This window comes from Sapajus apella, unplaced genomic scaffold, assembly GCF_009761245.1.
Source record: "Sapajus apella isolate SASKATOON/1434 unplaced genomic scaffold, GSC_monkey_1.0 scaffold15, whole genome shotgun sequence".
NCBI classification, from domain to species: Eukaryota; Metazoa; Chordata; class Mammalia; order Primates; family Cebidae; genus Sapajus; species Sapajus apella.
Window position 1 is genome coordinate 12,736,073 of NW_022436955.1, and position 22,934 is coordinate 12,759,006.

The following is a 22,934-nucleotide window of genomic DNA, read 5'->3' on the forward strand; positions in this document are numbered from 1 at the left end:
TCACTGCATCATGTGGCTTACTGAGCTTGGGTTTCACTGAAGAATGATCTGGCTAGACTGCTTATTCAGGGTAGTCATGAAGCCAGAATCTTCATATCTTTTCTCTTGTGCCAGTTATGTTCCCCAGAAATGGTTTTTCATCCTCCTGCCTGGTGAGTATTGGCCTGGCTATCAGCATTCTTTTTTTTTTTTTTTTTTTTACCTGACAGCAATAATTTTAAGTAAGATCGTTCTAAAGGAAAAAAAAAGAATGATATTCTCAACTTTCAATGAGAAATGTTCACTTAATCCTGGTTTTCATATATTGTTTCTGCCTGATAACCCTCCTCAGACAGTGTCTCCAGTCTTCTGCTATGTGCATTTTGGGAGCTTCCTAGCTTCTTAGGGCATGGCTATCTGAGGGATCTACCAGCTGTAAATGGATCCTTCCTTTGAAGCCCCACTTTCTCCTTTTCTAGAATATATGGGGTCCCTACTTCCTGAGTCTTTTAAGGATTCTATAGTACAAATCAGGTGGCTGCTTGGCTTTCCTCTTGGCTGACCTAGGACTTAGTTTCAGGGCTTTGCTAAGTCGGTTGTCACTACTTGTCTGTTTTCCAATTCCCTAGATTTTGTGACTATTCTCTCCCTTTCCTGTGGGATTTTGGAAAAGAGCAGAGTGTATTGTATGTGTGCAGTTGGCCAGCTTTAAGTGAATGTCCCAAATGTATCTTTCCATTTCACCACCCCAAAAGGGGATTCTGTTCTCATTCTCTCCCCTCGCTTCCTCCCTCTCGCCTTCTGTCTCATTCACATTAGGCTTTCCCCATGCCCCTTCTCTTCAGGTAACCATTCTGGAGTTCTGAGATCAGGTTCACCAGAACCACCATTTACAGGCTGGCTGTGTTCAGTCAGCTCACCTACCATACCATGCTTACCACAGGCAGATTTGTTATGTTTTGTTTCTCGGAGACAAGGTCTCACTTTGTTGCCTAGGCTGGCCTCAAACTCCCTGGGCTCAAGTGATCCTCTCACCTTGGCCGCAGATGGATTTTGAAGACTGACAGAAATAAGTACCATTCGAAGATGTGTTTTTCTGATTTTTTCAGGCAGCGCTGTTCATAAGATGATTGTGGACAGGCAATATATGGGTGTGTCTAAGCGGAAGTGCATCGTGTGGGGTGTTGCCTTCTTGTCAGATGGCACTGTCATAAGTGTGGACTCTGCTGGGAAGGTGCAGTTCTGGGACTCAGCCACTGGGACGCTAGTGAAGAGCCATCTCATCGCTAATGCTGACGTGCAGTCCATTGCTGTAGCCAACGTGAGTACAGTCCCTGTTTTGAGCGGTTGATGTACAACCTGAGGTTTGAATAGAGAAAACAGCCACAGTGATGTGCCATGAACACTGGTTCCTGATCTTGATGTTGTACTGGAGGAAGATAAGTTTAGGAAAATGCATCTGAAAACCCACATTGTTTCCATAGTATCTAACATTTGATTAGAGAGTACAGGATTCTCCCAGAGAATAGTTACCAGGGAGATTTTCTTCAGACACTCCTCACCTCCAGTTCATCCAGTCTGATTGTAGATAGGGCGCAGCAGCTTAGAAGAATCTTGAGAAGTACTGTTTCCCAGGCCGGGCGCGGTGGCTCACGCTTGTAATCCCAGCACTTTGGGAGGCCGAGGCGGGTGGATCACAAGGTCAAGAGATCAAGACCATCCTGGTCAACATGGTGAAACCCCGTCTCTACTAAAACTACAAAAAAAAAAATTAGCTGGGCATGGTGGCGTGTGCCTGTAATCCCAGCTACTCAGGAGGCTGAGGCAGGAGAATTGCCTGAACCCAGGAGGCGGAGGTTGCGGTGAGCCGAGATCGCGCCATTGCACTCCAGCCTGGGTAACAAGAGCGAAACTCCATCTCCAAAAAAAAAAAAAAAAAGAGAAGTACTGTTTCCTTCTCTGTCCAGCTACTCTCCTGCTTCCTATTTTGGAACATTAGAAGATAACTTTTTAGTGATTTTGAAAATGTTTATTTTCTTCTGTTTTATTAATCCCCAAGTAGATTTGTGTTGAACAGATATGCCTCTTTCCCTTTCGTAACATGAATTCTTCTCTTATACAACCTTTTTATATATTTATTTTTAATTTACTTTTTTAGGAAAATAGAGATGAGGGTCTCCCTGTGTTGCCCAAGGTGGTCTTGAATTCCTGGGCTGGGGGATACTCCCATCTCAGCCTCTGATTATAGGCAGGAATCACCACACCTGGCCAAAACTTCTTATTTAGTTTTTTTTTTTGTTTTTTTTTTTGAGATGGAGTGTTGCACTGTCGCCCAGGCTGTAGTGCAGTGGCGTGATCTCGGCTCACGGCAGTCTCCGCCTCCTGGGTTCAAGCAATTCTCCTGCCTCAGCCTCCGGAGTAGCTGGGACTATAGGCGTGTGCCAGCACGCCCAGCTAAATTTTTTTTCATGTAATTTTAGTAGAGATGGGGTTTTACCTTGTTGACCAGGATGGTCTCGATCTCCTGACCTCGGGATCCACCTGCCTCGGCCTCCCGAAGTGCTGGGATTACAGGCTTGAGCCACCGCGCCCGGCCAATTTTATGCACGAAATAGTTTTGACCATGATCCAGCAAATCAGGTCAGTTGTGAAGTTTCCACTTGTGGTGTCATATATATTGGCACTCAAAAAGTTTTCTATTTTGGATTACAAATCCTTTTTTTTTTTTTGGCTGGGACTACAGGCTTACACCACCATGCCCAGCTAATTTTTTTAGTAGAGTCGGAGTTTCACCGTGTTGGCCAAGGCTAGTCTCGAACTCCTGACCTCAAGTGATCCGCCTGCCTCAGCTTCCCAAAGTGCTGGGATTACAAGTGTGAGCCACCACGACTGTCCCTGGATTAGGAATCTTCAGCCTATATGTTTGAGTTCCTGTCTTTAGTTCTTTTGGATGTATATCTTCATTACTACCATTTTTTTTTTTAAAGATAGGATTTTGCTCTGTTACCCAGGTGAAGTGCAGTGGCGTAATCATGGCTCACTGCAGCCTCTGCCTCCCAGGCTGAAGCTGTCCTCCTACCTTAGCCTCCCAAGTGGCTGAGGCTACAGGCACGTACCACCAGGCTAAGTTTTTAACATTTTTTGTAGAGATGGAATCTCACTATGTTGTCCAGATTGGTCTCAAATTCCTGGGCAGAAGTGATTCTCCTCCCTTCCAGAGTGCAGGAATTACAGATGTGAGCCATCATGTCCAGCCACATTACTACTCTTGTTTGGGTTTTTTGTTTGTTTGTGTTGTGGGCTTGTGTTTTTGTTTGTTTGTTTGCTTTTTCTTATTTATTTCTTTAATTTTTTTTAAAGATGAGACTTTGGGAGGCTGGGGTAGGTGGATCACCGGAGGTCAGGAGTTTGAGACCTTCCTTGCCAATATGGTTGAAACCCTGTCTACTAAAAAAAAAAAAAAAAAAAAAAAAAAATCAAGGCTCAGCGCGGTGGCTCACTCCTGTAATCCCAGCACTTTGGGAGGCTGAGGCAGGTGGATCACCTGAGGTGAGGCGTTCGAGACCAGCCTGGACAACATGGTGAAACCTTGTCTCTACTAATAATCCAAAAATTAGCTGGGTGACGTGGCACACACCTGTAATCGCAGCTACTCAGAAGGCTGAGGCAGGAGAATGGCTTGAACCCAGGAAGTGGAGATTGTGGTGAGCCGAGATTGTGCCATTGCACTCTAGCCTGGGTGACGAGCAAAACTCCATCTCAAAAAAAAAAAAAGAGCAAAAATTAGCCAAATGTGGTGGTGTGTGCCTATAATACCAGCTACTTGGGAGGCTGAGGTGGGAGAATCTCTTTTTTTTTTAAGATGGGGTTTCACCATGATGGCCAGACTGGTCTTGAACTCCTGACCTCAGGCGATCCACCCACCTCGACCTTCCAAAGTGTGAGGATTACAGGCGTGAGCCACCGCGCCGGGCCAGAGAATCTCTTGAACCTGGGAAGGCAGAGGTTTCAGTGAGCCAACTCAAAAAATAAAAGTTGGTGTGGTGGTGTGCACCACCACACCCAGCTGTTTTTCTATTTTTAGTAGAGATGGGGTTTCTCCATGTTGGTCAGGCTGGTCTCGAACTCGCCATCTGAGGTGATCCGCCTGCCTCAGCCTCCCAAAGTGCTGGGATTACAGGCATGTGCCACCATGCCCAGCCAAATTTTGTATTTTTAGTAGAGATGGGCTTCACCATGTTGGCCAGGCTGGTCTCAAACTCCTGGACTCAAGTGATCCACCCACCTTGGCTTTCTAAAGTGCTGGGATTACAGCAGTAAGCCAGCATGTCTGGCTGATGTTTCTTGTTATTTTTTCTTTTTTCTTTCTTTTTTTTTTTTTGAGACAGAGTGTCTCTCTTGTGTGATCCCGGCTCACTGCAACCTCTGACTCCCTGGTTCACGCAATTCTCCTGCATCAGCCTACCGAATAGCTGGGATTACAGGAACACACCACTACGCCCAGCTAATTTTTTGTATTTTTAGTAGAGATGGGGTTTCAATGTGTTGGCCAGGATGATCTCAATCTCCTGACCTCATGATCCACCTGCCTCGGCCTACCAAAGTGCTGGAATTACAGGCGTGAGCCACCGTGCCTGGTGTTTCTTACATATTTTTAATAAAATAAACATTATTATGAAACAGCTGTTCTAGCTCCAAATAAAGGATTATCAGTGTTTTTATTGGTTTAATATATTTCTTTAGTGATAATATTTTGATCATGTTAAATATACCTATTAAAGAACATGGTAACAGATTTGTTTGTTTAGGTTTTCCCTTATGTTCTTTAGAAGGATTTAAATTTCTCAGATAGGTCCTAGGTATTTTATCTCTCTGTGCTATTTTAAGGAGATCTAGGTTGTGTATATGAAACGTTACTGTATTGTTCCTACTGTAGACGTTGTTAATTTTGTCAGTAGGGGGCGCATTGTTACCTGTGTTTGACCTTGCTCCTCTGGTGGAATCTTTAGCTTCTGGAGAGAAAAGACCCTTGTAACTTTCCCACTGATTCTGGGCATAGGTTTACCCCTAAGCTGCCCAGACAGAAAACCTCAGGGAGTATTTTTCCAGTCAGACTTTGTTTTGCTTACATGTGCCACCCTCATGATTTAATCTTCAGCAAGAAGACAGTTTTGTGGTGGGCACAGCCGAGGGCACAGTCTTCCATTTTCAGCTGGTCCCTGTGACATCTAACAGCAGTGAGAAGCAGTGGGTTCGGACCAAACCATTCCAGCATCACACTCATGACGTGCGCACTGTGGCCCACAGCCCAACATCGCTGATATCCGGAGGTGGGTTCTTCTCCCAGCAAGGCTGCTGCTTTACCCCTCCTGGCTCTGGCTGTTCTCATGTAGGATAACTTCTAATTCTGTACACCTTCTCCCCCTCATTCCTAGGCACTGACACCCACTTAGTCATTCGTCCTCTCATGGAGAAGGTGGAGGTAAAGAATTATGATGCTGCTCTCCGAAAAATCACCTTTCCCCACGTAAGTTTCCATTCCCAGCCCCTGCCAACCCCTCATCTCCCCATCTTTGTGTCCCACAGGGCTCTGAACACAGCTCACGCTCGGCAAATTTGTAGGAATTTTTTTTCCCCCCCCAGACAGAGTTTCACTCCCGAGGCTGGAGTGCACTGGGTCAGTCTTGGCTCACCACAACCTCCACCTCCCAGGTTCAAGTGATTCTCCTGCCTCAGCTTCCTGCATAGCTAGGATTACAAGCATGCACCACTACACCCAGCTAATTTCGTATTTTTAGTAGAGACAGGGTTTCTCCATGTTGGTCGGGTTGGTCTTGAACTCCCAATCTCAGGGGATCTGCCCACCTCAGCCTCCCAAGATTACAGGCGTGAGCCACCGCACCTGCTTCTACAGTAGTTTCTTTTTTTTTTTTTTTTTTTTTTTTTGAGACAGAGTTTCGCTCTTGTTACCCAGGCTGGAGTGCAATGGCGCGATCTTGGCTCACTGCAACCTCTGCCTCCTGGGCCCAGGCAATTCTCCTGCCTCAGCCTCCTGAGTAGCTGGGATTACAGGCACACACCACCATGCCCAGCTAATTTTTTGTATTTTTAGTAGAGACGGGGTTTCACCATGTTGACCAGGATGGTCTCGATCTCCTGACCTCGTGATCCACCCGCCTCGGCCTCCCAAAGTGCTGGGATTACAGGCTTGAGCCACCGCGCCCGGCCCTTACAGTAGCTTCTTAATCATGTCCTTTTATTTCCATTTGGGTCATTCTAGCCTATTCACTGATCCTATTTTATTTCTTTTGTTTTTGTTTTTGAGACAAGGCCTTACTCTGTCACCCAGACTGGATTGCAGTGGCGTGATCCTGCCTCACTGTAACCTCTGCTTCCTGAGCTTAAATAGTCCTCTCATCTCAGCTTTCTGAGTCACTGGAACCACAGGTGTTCGCCACCACACTCAGCTAGCTGTTTTTTTGTTTTTGTTTTGAGATGGCGTTTTTGCTCTTGTTGCCCAGGCTGGAGTGTAGTGGTGTGATCTCAGCTCACTGCAACCTCTGCCTCCCAGGTTCAAGCATTTCTCCTGTCTCAGCCTCCCAGCTAATTTTTTTTTTTTTTTTTTTTTAATAGACATAATATCTCACTATCTTGTCCAGGCTGGTCTCAAACTCGTCTCAAACTCCTGGTCTCAAGCAATCCTCCCACTTCGGCCTTCCAAGTGCTGGGATTACAGGCATGAGCCATTGCTCCAGGCCCATTGATCTGTTTTAAAGCAACTTTGTTCATCACTCCATGCTTCAAAGCCTCCTGTTATTCCCTGTTGGCTTCAGTGTGAAGACAGGTTCCTTAGTGTGGCTTATAGAACCTGTCTCCCTCCGGGCCTGGCCCTTCAGTTTCCTGTCTCACCTCTCCTCACACTTGTAACACCCTTACCCAGGCTAGCCATTCTCAAAGTGTTTTTGTTCCCTTGAATACTCTTTTTACCTTTGAGCTATGTCACATGCCATCAATCTCCTCAGAACATTCTGCCCTGCCTCCTTCTCCTGACTGGTCTTTCCCAGTGAACCTCATCTGGGCTTCTGTATTTACCACCACTCGGCTTGGTTAGATGTTCTCTCTCCTTATTTTTCAGTACATACTGTGTTTAGCCATGTTAAAAATTCTTGGCACCCTGAAGTATGATAGCTGATGTAGTTCTGTGTCACCCCTTTAGAATCATGTTAAGAGCAGTAGCTATGTTTTAATTATTCATTGCATTCATAGATCCCGGGACAGTGCCAGGCATATGGGAGTACTTAGGAAATGTTTGTCAAGGAAGTGGATTTCAGCAGTAAAACATGTGGTGCTGCTGTATCTGGTACTGAGGCAGTAGATGATCCTGACTTATTTTTTAACTTTTTGATTCTTGGATATAGCGACGTCTCATTTCCTGTTCTAGAAAGAGGCACCTTCTCCTCTTCCAGTTTGCTCATCACTTGGAACTTTGGAGACTGGGATCCACAGTTGCAACAGGTAAAATGGGAGCAAGTTTTTTTTCAATAAGAAAACTGGAGAGAGAAGCCAGAAATCAGAATTGCAGTTGGGATTCTGCTTATAGAAAAGCTGAAGTAGATTTTTGTGTCCATTTTAACTAATGGTTTTCCCACCCATTAGATAAAGCAAATGATACTCTAATTTTAGAGTATTAGAATCTCTAGCAGGATATTGGATCGTCTCTTAAAAGTTTATGGCTCTTGGTGGTGTGCTGCAGGGTGTAGTCAAGGTGAGAATTGGAGAATCGTTATTTGCCCTCGCTTGACTGAGAAGAAAACAGGCTGTTGAAAAATAACAAGATTTAATGATGGGTAGTAATGATCCTGTATGAAAAAGAAGGTCACGCGAATCTTATCAGATTGACAGCCTAGTGGCTTTTTTCTGTGACCTATTAAGGAAATATTAGTCGTCACGTTTGCAGTGGATTAAAATTGAGGCCACACATACTCCACCTGCATGCCTGGCTGTGGAATAGAGCTTCAGGGAGTTAGTGATGTGTCAGAGGATAGAAGCAAAGGAAGTACTCATTGTTTTCCTCTTCATATACTCTCATAAATTGTGAGCTTAGTAAGCTTACATTTTTCTGAATTTCCACTGCTAGAGACTCCATTCTTCCAAGGAGTGACTTTTTAGAAGAAAAAATGTACAATACTCTTTTTTCCTAAGAAAAATCTCAGGGAAGTTTCTTGTTTCAGGCAAGAATGGGGATACTCTTCCACTCTCTAAAAATGCAGATCATTTACTCTATCTCAAGACAAAGGTAAGGAAGCTTGTTTGGGCTCTGAAATCTAGAATGTTTCTCCCATTCTGAATTTTGAGGTTAGTTAGTTCATATCATAAATTGTATAAATTCTAAAACTATTTGAATGAAAGACTGTGTCACCAGGACTGGGTTTCCTGTGATTATAATTAGACATTAAGGATGTATTAAATGAATGTATACAGGAAATAGGTTTCTCTCCTTTTGATATTATTATGAAAATAATGTTTTTGTTTTTGCTTTTGTTTTTGACGGAGTTTCACTCTTGTTGCCCAGGCCAGAATGCAATGGCATGATCTCAGCTCACTTCATCCCTACACCTCCCAGGTTCAAGTGATTCTCCTGCCCCAGCCTCCCGAATAGCTAGGATTACAGGCATGCGCCACTATGCCCGGCTAATTTTTATATTTTCAGTAGAGACAGGGTTTCTCCATATTGGTCAGGCTGGTCTCGAACTCCCAACCTCAGGTGATCTGCCCACCTCAGCCTCCCAAAGTGCTGGGATTACAGGTGTGAGCCACCTTGCCCAATCATGTGCATATTTTTTAAAAATTCAAATAATACAAAAGGTCATACAATGGGGAAAAAAATCATTTTGTTTTGTGAGTTTTAAAAAATTACATGAATGTTACATTCAACTCTATTCTTCAGATTCTTTTTTGTTTGTTGTTTGGTTGATTCTTTTGTTTGTTTGCTTACTTTTTTGAGACAGGGTCTCATCGTGTTATCCAGGCTGGATAGCAGTGGTTCCATCACGGCTCACTGCAGCCTCAACCTCCTGGGCTCAGGCTATCCTCCCACCTTGGCCTCCCACCTTATGGGACTAAAGATGTGCAACACCATGCCCAGCTAATTTTTTGTAGTTTTTGTAGAGACAGGGTTTCACCATGTTTGTCCAGACAGGTCTTGAACTCCTGGGCTCAAGTAATCCTCCATCTCAGCCTCCCCAGAGTGCTGGGATTACAGGCACAACCCACCGTACCTGGCTTCCAAATGTTTTTCATTTACTATTTCTTAGAAGTCTTTAAAGAAGAATGTCATAGGCAAAACAGAAAATAAGTACTCCAAACCACCTATCCTCCCAAGCTTTCCTTCAGTAAATTCCTCCCTGCTCAGGTTTCTAAAGTTGGGGTTTAGTATGAGGCCATCTGTGAAGTATTCAAAGGGCAAAGATACGAATAGACCTTTATTCTTGGATTTGGAAATCAGAGCCACACCTTTTAGGTGCTCTGCCTCTGAAATAATCATAGTAACACAGACCACATGAGGATCGAGATCATGTGTAGGTTATCTGTGGACATGTCCAGAGTGGCAAGAGCTTGAGGTGCTGTGTCCCAGTGCACCTTGTTATGTGAAGTTTAATTGCACATTCATCTTGATTCCTGATATTGCCAGGGTCCTGAGAACATTATCTGCAGCTGTATCTCCCCATGTGGAAGTTGGATAGCCTATTCTACAGCTTCTCGGTTTTTTCTCTATCGCCTGAATTATGAACATGACAACATAAACCTCAAAAGGGTAAGAGGAGACTTCCTAAATGTGTTATTTTTGTATGAAGTGAAAAAAACTGAATGTGAATCCTTCTTCAGTTAAAAGTTATTTGGAGAGGGCTATTACAAAATGATGTTTTGTTTTTTGGTTTTTTTTGAGGCAGAGTTTTGCTCTTGTCGCCCAGGCTGGAGTGCAATGGCTTGTGGTCTTGGCTCACTGCAGCCTCCACCTCCTGGGCTCAAGCAATTCTGTACTTCAGCCTACCGAGTAGTCTAATTTTTGTATTTTTAGTGGAGAACAGTGTTTTACCATGTTGGCCAGGCTGGTCTCAAACTCCTGACCTTGGGTAATTCACCCACCTTGGCCTCCCAAAGTGCAGGCATTACAGGCATGAGCCACCACGCTGAGCATTTTTTTTTTTTTTTTTTCGAGACAGCTCTTGTCACCGAGGCTGGAGTGCAATGGCACAATCTTAGCTCACTGTGACCTTCCCCTCCCAGGTTCAAGCAATTCTCCTGCCTCAGCCTCCTGAGTAGCTGGAATTACAGGTGCCCACCGCCACGTCAGCTAATTTTTGTATTTTTAGTAGAGACAGTTTTTAGTACATTGGCTAGGCTGGTTTCAAACTCCTGACCTCAGGTAATCCACCTGCCTTGGCCTCCCAAAGTGCTGGGATTGCAGGTGTGAGACACTACACCCAGCCTGCACCCAGCCTTTATTTCCATTTTGATTTATGTTCTTAGAGGGGTGGGGGAATGCCCTACAGGCAGTAAAGTTAAGGCTTTTCTGTTTAGTGGTTTCGTATGTGACTTAGTTATTTCTTTGATAGGGAAGTGAATATTTACTAAAGAGACGGAAGGGGGATGTATAGGTTATTGGAGAGAAACCAGTGTTCTGTGTCCTGAGTCAGTTGGCTTACTTAGAGACAGGAAGCTTTAATGTAACTTAAGCATGGCTGTGATGGTTTCTGATGGGCTGTAGGTCTCCCTTCTCTCACTGGCTTTTGTTATTGGTTCACCCAAAGGTTTCCAAAATGCCAGCATTCCTTCGCTCTGCCCTTCAGATTTTGTTTTCTGAGGATTCTACAAAGCTCTTTGTAGCATCAAATCAAGGAGCTCTGCATATCGTTCAGCTGTCAGGAGGAAGCTTCAAGCACCTGCATGCTTTCCAGCCTCAGTCAGGTGGGAATCTGGTAACTGGCCATGGGGAGACTTGTCGTGTCTAAGATGTAACTTTTTTCCTTTTAAGCCTCCATGTCGGGAGTTCCCTCGTGTTCCTCCTACCCTGCAGATCCACTCACTCACATGTTTGCAGTTTCAAGTAGGAGGAGATAGCTGGCAGATGAAGACTCTCGATGAGATCTGCAATGTTCTTCACACCTACTCTTTTCTCACTGAGTTTTTGATTCCTTATTTGGGGCCAGAGAAGTTTCATCATCCTTCTTAGTTTGTTAGCAGAGCAAGAAGAAAGTTAAAATCATTTTAATCCTGACAATAGCTTCCATTAATATTTCGATGTTTTCATGTATTTGTATATAAGTATTTTGGGGCATATTGCCTTTTTTGGTGGTTTATAAAAAGGTACAATCATAGATCACTGCCACCTCGACCTCCTGGGCTTAAGTGATCCTCCCATCTCAGCATCCTGTGTAGCTGGGACTATAGATGCACACCACTGTGCCCACCTAATTTAAAAATTTTTTTTGTTGTTGATATAGGGGCTCATTATGTTGCCTAGGTTGGTTTTGAACTCGTGGGCTCAAGTGATCCTCCCATCCTGGCCTCCTAGCTGAGATGATAGGCATGAGGCATTGTGCCTGGCCCAAAAGTATCCTTCTACATACAGTTTAATTACCTGCATTTAATGTTCCTGACCATTTTTCTATTTTCCTTGAGAATATGAGTATTATTAACATGAGTGTGCCTATATAGCTAGCTATGGCTAACTGTTAAGGACTTAGACTCAGCTTCCAGCTTAAGCTGCTAGTTGTTTGGATACTTCCCATAGGCCTTTTTCCTCTCCCTTGTCTTGGATTTTAGCTGCTTCACTGTCATTTCACTCTATCACCCTGTCTTTTTTGAGACAGGGTCTTGCTCTTTGGCCAAGGCTGAAGCGCAGTGGTGTAATTATGGCTCACTGCAGCCTCAGCCTCCCCAGGCTCAGGTGATCCTTCCACCTCAGCCTCCCAAGTACGCAGGAGTGTGCCACCACACCCAGCTAAGTTTTGTATTTCTGTAGAGCTGGGGTTTCACCATGTTGCCCAGTCTGGTCTTGAACTCCTGGGCTCAAGCAGTCCTCCTGCCACAGACTCCCAAAATGCTGGGATTACAGGTGTGAGCCACCATGCCTAGTGAAAGTCAACTCTTTTAACCTCAAGTCTCACTGTTCATAAGCTGATCCGAAGTCTACAGAAGAAACCCACAAGTTAGGGGTCAGATAAATCAAACTATTTATTATCTATATATGTTTTTATTACAAAACGTAGACTATTTATCTTGCATCTAGCACTCCCTGAGATTCAGCTCTGCATTATGTATATGACTATTTTTCGCTTCTGTCATCTCACTTCCCCTTGTAGTCAAGCTGGTTTCTTCACAGCCCTCAAACCTGCATATTCTAGTCCTCATCACTTAGCTTGCACCGTTCCCCATCCTTTTCTCCCCATCCCCACCCATCCTTTGGCAGCTGGGTTATGCTTGTTATAAAGCCATTTTATCGTTTGGGGGCGTTACATGCAGCACGCATTTTGGCATTGAGCATCACTGTCCAATTTTTATCCCACACTAGTCGTCATGTTGCCAGATTGGTTTAAAGTCTCTAGATGACAAAGATGGCTCAGACATGCCCATCCTCCCTTAATGCAAAATATACAGCAGGCACCCAATAAATTAGATAGGCGTTAAGTCTATTGAACTTGATGTTTGTAACTTTGTTGTTGTTGTGTTTTGGGGTTTTTTTTTGGGGATGGGGTTGTTTGAGACAGAGTCTCACTCTGTCATGCAGGCTGGAGTGCAGTGGTGCGATCTCAGTTCATTGCAACCTCTGCCTCTCAGGTTCAAGTGATTCTTCTGCCTCAGCCTCCCTATTAGCTGGAACTATAGGGACGTGCTACCACGCCCGGCTAATTTTTTGTATTTTTAGTCAAGACATGTTTCACTGTGTTACCCATGATGGTCTCAATTTCCTGACCTTGTGATCCACCCGCCTTGGCCTCCCAGAGTGCTGGGATTACAGGCATGAGCCACTGCGCCTGGCCTAATGATGGTATATTTTGTAGAGATGAGGTTTCACCATGTTGGTCTCAAACTCCTGAACTCAGGTGATCCACCTCCACCTCCCAAAGTGCTGGGATTACAGGTGTGAGCCACCATGCCCAAGCCTGTCCATAACTTTGATTTAAAAAAAAATTTTGGTAGGAAAGGAGTTTGAAACAATTAGTATATATTTTAGTGGTAGATGCTACCATGATTCTCTATTCCCATAGTAAGCAGTGCCTTAGGCCTGAGCAAGTAATAACTTCTGTTTTATCTCTCTGGATCTTTACATGCAGGATGGCTAAATAATTAGATGGAAAAAGTAGACACATTAACATCTAGGACTAATTTGCACAGTGATCAAAAAATTATCCTGGCAGTGATTTAAAACTCTGAGAGTCTCCTTGGCTTTTGCCATCATATCCAGGGCTGGCTGTGGCCACTATGAATTCAGAGATCTAACTCTTCTGTTTTCACAGGGACAGTGGAGGCCATGTGTCTTTTGGCAGTCAGTCCAGATGGGAATTGGCTAGCTGCATCAGGTACCAGTGCTGGAGTCCATGTCTACAATGTAAAACAGCTAAAGGTGAGGATAGGGTTTCATGGCAGCAGTTTGAATCATTGTACAGGAGGCAGTTTACCCTGCAGTTAAAAGATTCAAGGCAGATTGGCATGACCTGGAAATTTATTAGACTTTTTTCTTTTTAACGAAGAGTTTTTTCCAGGTTTGGAATCCTGTTTTATTTTTATGGAACCCAGAAGCCATCCTCTGTAACATTAAAATCAGCTACTGGCCCAGTGAAACCATTCATACATGGAAATTTGAAATTAATCATTTGTGGGTGATGTAAACACATCCAGTTTCTTTCTATATTTTGGGGAGGAAAATGCTGTGTACACAAACAGTTGCAGATAATAGAGTTCTTTTCATGGCTTGCCTTGTAATGTCAAGGTAAACACTATCAAAATTTCAAAAAAGGGAAAACATTTTTCACTGATCATTAAAGAGTGTGTGTAGCATGCACATGCTTTGCAATTGTACATAAAAATCCATGCCTAGATGTTAATTTCTTTAAAACCTAGCATACAGCTGTAGACTCCCTGTTCGATGACATACTTATAAGCAATTTGTATAGAAGGATTTACTCTGAGGGAAAGGCTTTTTACTCTCATTTCTCCACAAATGCTGTTCATTTTGTAAGTGGTTAACTATGCTTTTTATTTTTTTGAGACGGGGTTTCACTCTGTCGCCCAGACTGAGCACAGTGGTGCAATCACAGCTCACTGCAGCCTTGACCTCTGGGCTTAAGCAGTCCTCCAACCTCCGCCTCCTGAGTAACTGGGACTACAGGCGAGCCCCACCACACCTAGCTAATCTTTTTTTTTTTTTTTTTTTTTTTTAAGTCCCACTTCATGATTTTTTTTTTTAAGAGATAGGGTTTTCCTATGTTGCCCAGGTTGGTCTTGAACTCCTGTACTCAAGTATTCCTCTCACCCTGGCCCTTCCAAAATGCTGTAGTTATAGGTGTGAGCAACCGCGCCCAACCAGTAGGCATTCATTCATTTATTTATTTATTTATTTATTTATTTATTTATTTTTGAGACTGAGTCTTGCACTGTTGCCCAGGCTGGAGAGCAGTGTTGCAATCTCCGCTCACTGCAACCTCCACCTTCCAGATTCAAGCGATTCTCCTGCCTCAGCCTCCCAAGTAGCTGGGATTACAGGTGCCTGCCACCACAACAGCCAATTTTTGTATTTTTAGTAGATACAGGGTTTCACTCTGTTGGCTAGGCTAGTCTTGAACTCCTGAGCTCATGGTCTGCCTGCCTCAGCTTCCCAAAGTGCTGGGATTACAGGCGTGAGCTACTGTACCTGGCCAGGCAATAGGCATTTTTTAAGAAAATGAGGCCGAGCGTGGTGGCTCATGCCTGTAATCCCAGCACTTGGGGAAGCCAAGGCTGGCAGATCACCTGAGGTCAGGAGTTGGAGACCAGCTTGCCCAACATGATGAAACCCTGTCTCTACTAAAAATACAAAAAATTAGCCAGATGTGGTGGCGGGCTTCTGCAATCCCAGCTACTCGGGAGGCTGAGGGAAGAGAATCACTTGACTCTGGGAGGAGAATCACTTGAGCCTGGGAGGTGGAGGTTGCAGTGAGCTGAGACCATGCCACTGCACTCCAGCCTGGATGATAAGAGTGAAACTCTTGTCTCCAAAAATAAAAGAGAAAAGAAATTAAAGTTCATTGGTTGGGGAAATGCCTGAAATTTTTGGGAACTTCTGTAGAACCCTTTTGAGTTCCAAGGAGCACTACTTAAACTCCTGACCTAGACAATTCAGTCTTTGCTGAGGAAAAGTGTCACTTAGAGTTTTGTCTGTTATTTGTTCCCAGCTTCACTGCACGGTGCCTGCTTACAATTTCCCAGTGACTGCTATGGCCATTGCCCCCAATACCAACAACCTTGTCATCGCTCATTCTGACCAGCAGGTAAGGGAGATTCCAGTGCTTTCTAATCCCTTCCTTCTGGATAGTAACCTGGAAGCTGGGATATTGGGCAGTTGAGGGGAGCTTTTCTTTGAAGGTGCTGGAGGAGATAAGGTAGTTTTCTACTGTGAGAAGTAAAGCTTCCTTGCCTGTCTGGGCTCATCATAGGCCAGCAGTATCCATTGGTTTGATGGGATGCAGTTTAAATGGAGGAGGAATTTTGAAGAACTCATTTTCCTGATTATTTTAGAGCAGAGATGACATGGGCTTGGGTGTTAAACTCGATATGGAATGGTATAAAATTTTGAGAGTTGCAAGTGACTAAAAGATTGTATTATTCGCCTTTACCCTTGCAGATGAGGAAATCCAGCCCTTGTAAGATCAGTACTTAATCTCAGCCAAAATTAGAACCAAATCTGCCTTTTTCCTTACCAATTTGTAAGGAGATTGTAATTATAAAGAGATTTTTTCCTCTTGTTTTTTTTTTTTTTTTTTTGCTATTTTTGGTAGAGATGGGGTTTTGCCACGTTGGGCCAGCCTGGTCTCAAACTCCTGACCTCAGGTGATCCACCCGCTCGACCTCCCAAAGTGTTGGGATTACAGGTGTGAGCCACTGCTCCCGGCCTATAAAGAGATCTTTAAAAAAAAAAAAAAAAAAAAAAAAACCTCGGCTGCAGAACACATTAGGAAGTTATCAATTATTCTATGTCTTTATCTGTAAAATTGGAGATGGTATCTACCTCACTGAGCTGTTGGAAAGATTAAATGTAATTTTCGAAGCACATTTAAGTAGACTGCTAGGCAAACGATGCTTACTGTTTTGATGGTCAGTTTTTACACTCACACATACGTACTGTCCAAAAAGTGAAATCTCTGTTTTATAGACTTGAGTCTTGATCAAAGACTGAAGGAGTAGTGAAGCCACATCTTTGCCTATGTCACACATGATGATAATGTTTACCCCAATACCTTTTACTGGTACTTGGTCCCTTAAGTGCTTCTAAAAGTAAAACTGATGGGAAATTTTTTATATCCGTTAGATTAGCAAAGATCAAAAAGTTGATAATACACAGTGTTGTGAGGGTATAGGAAAACAGTACTCTCACACATTGTGTAAATTATCCTAACCCTTTTGGAGGACATTTTGGCAATACCTTAAAAATGTTTAAGCCGACTAATCTTTGACTTAGAAATTTCATTTCTGAGAGTTTTTAATATATATATATATATATATATATATATATATATATATTTACTTTCAGCTATGCAAAAAAGACTTTTATACAGAGACCAGTTCATTGCAGCTTTGTTTGTAGTAGACAAAGATATGAAACAAGATAATGTCCATTAAGTAGGGTGGATAAATAAATCATGATGCATGCATAAAATGAGTGGACTACTGTATGTTTCAGAATGGGCATGACTGATGTATATGTGTATATTGGTGTGGGTCAGTCTCCATGATATAACACTAAGCAAGAAGCAGCAAGATACAGAACACTATGTATTATATGCCTAAAATAGCTCCGAAAAGATGTAAACATGAAATTGAGGGTTGCTTTTGTCTTGGAAAAGAGGAATGTCAAGATTGCAGGATGACTTTTATTGTTCTGTAATTTCCCTTCTAAAATTTTTCAATAAAAAAAGTGGTGGGAGAGCATAGACTGAATAAACTGAATACAGTTGAAGGTTTGTGTAGATACTTTCTGGTTAGGAAGGAGAATGCCCTTCTGGTCTTCCTGGGTACCAGCCTGCATTCCTCTGTGTCATGTCCTTCCTCAGGTATTTGAGTACAGCATCCCAGACAAACACTATACAGACTGGAGCCGGACTGTCCAGAAGCACGGCTTTCACCACCTTTGGCTCCAAAGGGATACTCCTATCACACATATCAGTTTTCATCCGAAGAGACCGATGCACATCCTTCTCCATGATGCCTACATGTTCTGCATCATTGACAAGTCATTGGTGAGTTCTTCCCTGCTACCTCACCAAATCTTCTTCTGAAACTTCACATTCTAAAAGCAACAAGTACAGTAAAATAGAGGAAGGAGAATCGGAATAACGGTAGCTAGTACGTTCCTTGGAGGAGAGGGGGTTTTGTTTTACAGACTACCTGATTTGTGTTCCCACAGTTCTTCGGGAGGATCTCAGGGATGGGGCTGGCCTTTGTATACTGGCTTTTGCTGATTTGACTATTTCTCTGCTTTGCCAATGAACACATAAATCTTACATACAAAAGTGATTAGGTCAGTATTGAGAAGGTGACCTTCATCAGGAAGTTTCATTGATTTGGCTCTTTGGACTTTGAACCCTGGGGTGTCTGAATAACATGGTTTCTAAAGGAGGTAACAGGCTGAGGTTTTGACCCCTATGCCCCTTGGCTGAAGATACTGAAATACTGTCTGCAGGCTTGAAGAACTGGTCTTAACATCTCCAAAAAACCCAGCTAGGAAAAATCTTCATGGCTGTGACGTAGATGGGATAGGAGCATTTTCTTCAGTTTTAGATTCCAGCCTCTTTGCCAGCTGCTGTTTTGATTCACCCTGAATTTATATGTCTTTCCTGGGCAGGTGCTTTGTTTCCTAGGAGCATTGTGGCCATGCCTGTCCTGCACTTTGGGCTTAGATTACAACCATCACATGGTGTTTTGGTGTGTCTGTGAAGGTGGGGGTGGAAGGAACATGAGGGAAAGCAGCAGATGGCTCTAAAGGAGGTGTGCACAGGGATGTGTCATTGGAATCATCTCATGGGCCCTGCGACCTCTGGGTGTGGGAAGCAGAGCTGGCTGACAAGTGCCTTGTGCAAGATGAGTGATACAGGAAGGGGCCCCTCCCACTCTCTTGTGTCTTTGTAACTGAGCTCAGATCATTTTTTTCCCAAGCATTGGTTTTAAGTTCATCGCTTCCGTATACTGGACATAGCTATTTCTCAAGGAAGTCAGAGACAAAATATCATTTGTTTGGCCAGAGGCCACCTCGAGGTGTCAGTGACATCAGCAGGGGTGGTTTGTGTTGAGGTTCCGCCTGGGGAGAACTTCAGTCACTTGTCCAGTCTGTGATCTGGTTGGGGGAGAGTCTAGAAAGCACACAGCCTGCGTGGGCTGAGCTCCGGCACTTGCCAGTTTGTTTCTTTCTGACAAAGTGTTACTGATGAGACAGGCCAGAAGCCCCAGTAGGGCCCTTTGATCTTGCTGCATGGAGTAACAAGCTCTCTTTGCCTCATATTCCCACCTTCTGCCTTGCGGCTGCAAGAGTAGCTTCAGCTCTTCCCTCTCTCTCCTTTTCTTCTTCTCTCCCCCCACTGCCCCGTTTTTCTGAATAGCGGTATAATCAGTTCAGTTGTTTTCCTGAATTAATGAATGTCAGGGTGGTACTCAATATATATGATAGTTAGAAGATGATGTTGGGCTGAAAATGCAGTACAGTCCTTTGGTCTGTAGAAGCACAATAAAAGTAACCATTTAAACAATATCTATCTTTGTCTTTTTAGCCCCTTCCAAATGACAAAACCTTACTCTACAATCCGTTTCCTCCCACGAATGAATCAGATGTCCAGAGGCGCACAGCTCATGCTTTTAAAATTTCTAAGATATATAAGGTAAAACATGTTGTGGTGTTATTCTAGATAGCTGGTTCCTTTGTTATACTGAAATGTAATAAAATCCCCAAAGGGAAGATAAGAGCACCTTCATTTTCCATTCAGAGAACCTGGTTTGTGGGAGACAAGTGACCTTTCTGAGGTCACTGCCTATCCCTTGTATATGTTTTATTGTTCTTGCTTTAGTAGGTTAGAGGCAGGCACATCATACTTAACCAAAATGAAATGCATGGTTAGTGAGAAATGTTGGCGCTGAGGTAGCGTTTTTGTTGGCGTGAAAGTTGGCTTTAAATTTTACTTCTTGTGGGAGTGTTCCATAGGATAGATATCAAGCAGGCTGGGCTTGGTAGCTCACACCTGTAATCCTAGCACTTTGGGAGGCCAAGGCAGGTGGATCTCCTTAGCCCAGAAGTTCAAGACCAGCCTTGGCACCATGGCAAAACCCCATCACTATTAAAAGAAAAGAAAGAAAGGTGAGGTAGGTGGATCGTGAGGTCAGGAGTTCAAGACCAGCCTGGCCAAGATGGTGAAACCCATCTCTACTAAAAATACAAAAAATTAGCCAGGTGTGATGGTATGCACCTATAATCCCAGCTACTTGGGAGGCTGATGCAGAGAATTGCTTAAACCCAGGAGGCAGAGGTTGCAGTGAGCCGAGACCACGCCACTGTACTCCAGCTTGGGTGACAGGAGCAAGACCCTGTCTCAAAAAAAAAAAAGAGGAGATGCATTTGTAACTTTCCAGTTGTCAGTTGCCTTAGGCTGGGTATGGTGATTCACAGCTGTAATCCCAGCACTTTAGTAGGCTGAGGCTGGAGTTCAAGACCAGTCTGGGCAACATAGTGAGACCTAGTCTCTACAAAAAAAAAATACAAAAATTAGCTGGCCTGTGCTACTCAAGAGGCTGAGATGAGATGGGATGATGGCTTGAACTCAGGAGTTCAAGACTGCAGTATGATTGTACCACTGTACTCAGCCTGGTTGACATCGAGATTCTGTCTTTAAAAAAAAAGAATTGCCGGGCATGGTGGCTCACACCTGTAATTCCAGCACTTTGGGAGACTGAGGCAGGCAGATCACCTTAGGTCGGGAGTTCAAGACCAGCCTGACTAACATGGAGAAACCCCATCTCTACTAAAAATACAAAATTATCTGGGTGTGGTGGCACATGCCTGTAATCCCAGCTACTTGGGAGGCTGAGACAGGAGAATCACTTGAACCCAGGAGGTGGAGGTTGCAGTGAGCCAAGATTTCGCCATTGCACTCTAGCTGCTTAAAATTGATTCCTGAGATACAAGGGAATCGTAGATTTTCTGTCCAGAGAAATGTAAAAAATCCTGCTGAGACCTTTTATTAGTGAACCCAATTAAAAACTCCCAATCTTGAGCAGGTTGCAACGATGCATACCTACCTATTGTCCCAGCTACTTAGGAGACTGAGGCAGGATGACTGCCCAGGAGTTCAGGGCTTCAGTGCACGCTGATCATGTCTGTGAATGGCCACTGCTCTCCAGCCTGGACAACATAGTAAGACCCCCCATCTCTAAAAAAAGTAAAAGAAAAGGCTTTCATGCATTCCAACTGTTTTGAGTCCTATAGCAGGAAAAACTGTCAAGAGATTAAATCATTTGAGCCTGGAACTAGACTAACCTTTTAATTTAGACAGCGTTTAACTACAGTTAGTTTGTTCAAGACTGGCCCCGGATCCTAAGTCCTGATAGAATCATTATCATCCCTCTGTAGCCTCTACTCTTCATGGATCTTTTGGATGAAAGAACACTCGTGGCAGTAGAACGGCCTCTGGATGACATCATTGCTCAGCTCCCACCACCCATCAAAAAGAAGAAATTCGGAACCTAAACAGGGCACTCTCTGTGTCCTTCCTTGAACTGTCTACCCTGTTGCTTTTCACAAATCATGATAATAAAACAAAATTATTCTTGAGGACTAGTCATTACAAATGTTTTCTTCCAGAATAATGGATAGTCATTTCCCTTCATTGAATGAAAGTGAACGGAAACTCCAAACGAGGTGTCTATTTGGGAGAACGTGGTGAGTAGCTACAAACTCAGCTAATATTGATAGAGTTCTGCTCATTCTGTAGGCCGCAGTATCAGAAGATATTTGGGCTCTGTTCTCTATTACATGTCTAAGACTTCAGAGGGCCAATGGCCTTCACTGCCTGCCAGCCTCCAGCCTATGCAGCAGCGCAGAAATCTGCCCAGGATGGCTCTGGAGGGCAGGGGACTATAATTACTTACTCAGCATAGCCTGACCACTAATAACCATAATCAGCTTTAATGTTCAAGGAAGAATTTCAACTATAGCATTATAAGAGAGTGCTCCATCTAAAAATTAGATGCCTTTGACCTTTGGCAGTCAGTGATTAATTTTATGTAAAAGGCAAAAAAGCTTGGGTTATCAGTCCCGTTCACTGTCTTTTTATCGGTTATAGGCTGGTTTCAAAAGGTATGGAAGGGCCAGGCACTGTGGCTCATGCATGTAATCCCAGCACTTTGGGAGGCTGAGGTGGGAGCATCACTTGAGTCCAGAGACCAACCTGGGCAACATAGGGAGACCCTATCTCTAAAAAAAGATATAGAAACTGGGCACACATCAGTAGTCCCAGCTACCCGGGAGGCTTACTGGAGCCCAGGAGATTGAGACTATAGTGTCATATGATCACACCTGTAGATAGCCACTGCACTTCAGCCTTGGCAACATAGTGAGACCCTGTTTCTCTCTTCTGATCTATGGGATCATCTTTTTGAGATGGACAGGCTGGTGTGCAATGGGCACAATCTCGGCTCACTGCAACCTCTGCCTCCCAGGTTCAAGCGATTCTCCTGCCTAGGCCTCCTGAGTAGCTGGGATTACAGTCAACGTGCCACCACGCCTGGATTTTTATATTTGTAGTATTCAGGGTTTCACTGTGTTGGTCAGGCTGGTCTCAAACTCCTGACCTCATGATCTGCCTGCCTTGGCCTCCCAAAGTACTGGGATTTCAGGCTTGCACCACTACGCCAGGTCGAGACCCTGTCTCTTAAAAAAAAAAAAAGGAAGCACTCGGTAGGAATTTTGTTAGGGAGTTAAGAGTAGAGGTGGGAACCAGAGAGCACACCGTATATTTCATATTTTCTGTTCTCTTCTACCTGCTCTGACATTGCTAATCCCATGAATGTTATCAACTGGCCAGTTTTAATGTGATCTTTAAATTAGAGAGTGAAGAACTCTAGTTAACCTTAAATGAGCAGATAGATTTCTTTCCCATTTCAAGTGAAGAACTCTAGTTAACCTTAAATGAGCAGATAGATTTCTTTCCCATTTCAAGGGATGTATTCTGTTGCATGCCTGTGGAAATCCAGCATGTATGGTTTTGTTTGTTTGTTTTGGGGATGGAGGGCTGGTGTGTGGGCAGAGAAGTGTGGGCTCTGATGACATCATGAATGAAGGGCTGATGAAAAACATTTTAGTATGATTAGCCCCACCCTTCATTCTGGAAAGGGAAAATAAATGAGGATTTAAGGTAAGATGTGTGAGGGGAGAATTAACAGAGAGATTGTAAGAGAGATAAACAGCCCAATAATTTATTACACAAAGGACAGTCTATTTTAGGTTTGATAAGAAAGAACAGATAAAGGGTTTTTTTTTTAATTTTTTAAATTTTTTTTTATTTTATATATTTTAAGATGGGATTTCACCATGATGGCCAGGCTGGTCTTGAACTCCTGACCTCAGATGATCCACCCACTTCGGCCTCCCAAAGTGCTAGGATTACAGGCATGAGCCACTGCGCCTGGCCCAAATAAAGGTTTATAATGGATATCTT

At 43.6% G+C, this 22,934-nt stretch overlaps 1 protein-coding gene across 7 annotated transcripts in view; it reads left to right on the forward strand.

Annotated features, from left to right (window-relative positions):
* The window catches only part of UTP4 (UTP4 small subunit processome component), a 32,526-nt gene extending 11,477 nt beyond the window's left edge, over positions 1–21,049 (forward strand). For 4 of the 7 annotated variants that reach the window (XM_032284277.1, XM_032284278.1, XM_032284282.1 and 1 more), the window contains 12 exons: positions 1,089–1,300; positions 5,138–5,309; positions 5,415–5,506; positions 7,398–7,494; positions 8,211–8,275; positions 9,671–9,793; positions 10,791–10,947; positions 13,500–13,606; positions 15,414–15,509; positions 17,289–17,474; positions 18,999–19,106; positions 20,849–21,049. In XM_032284277.1, the coding sequence (XP_032140168.1) occupies positions 1,089–1,300; positions 5,138–5,309; positions 5,415–5,506; positions 7,398–7,494; positions 8,211–8,275; positions 9,671–9,793; positions 10,791–10,947; positions 13,500–13,606; positions 15,414–15,509; positions 17,289–17,474; positions 18,999–19,106; positions 20,849–20,965 (1,532 nt within the window). In that variant the 3' untranslated portion in view covers positions 20,966–21,049. The remainder of the gene's footprint in view (positions 1–1,088; positions 1,301–5,137; positions 5,310–5,414; positions 5,507–7,397; positions 7,495–8,210; positions 8,276–9,670; positions 9,794–10,790; positions 10,948–13,499; positions 13,607–15,413; positions 15,510–17,288; positions 17,475–18,998; positions 19,107–20,848) is intronic. The other 3 variants (XM_032284279.1, XM_032284280.1, XM_032284281.1) reach the window with 3 other exon arrangements.
* Positions 21,050–22,934: the final 1,885 nt, after the last annotated feature.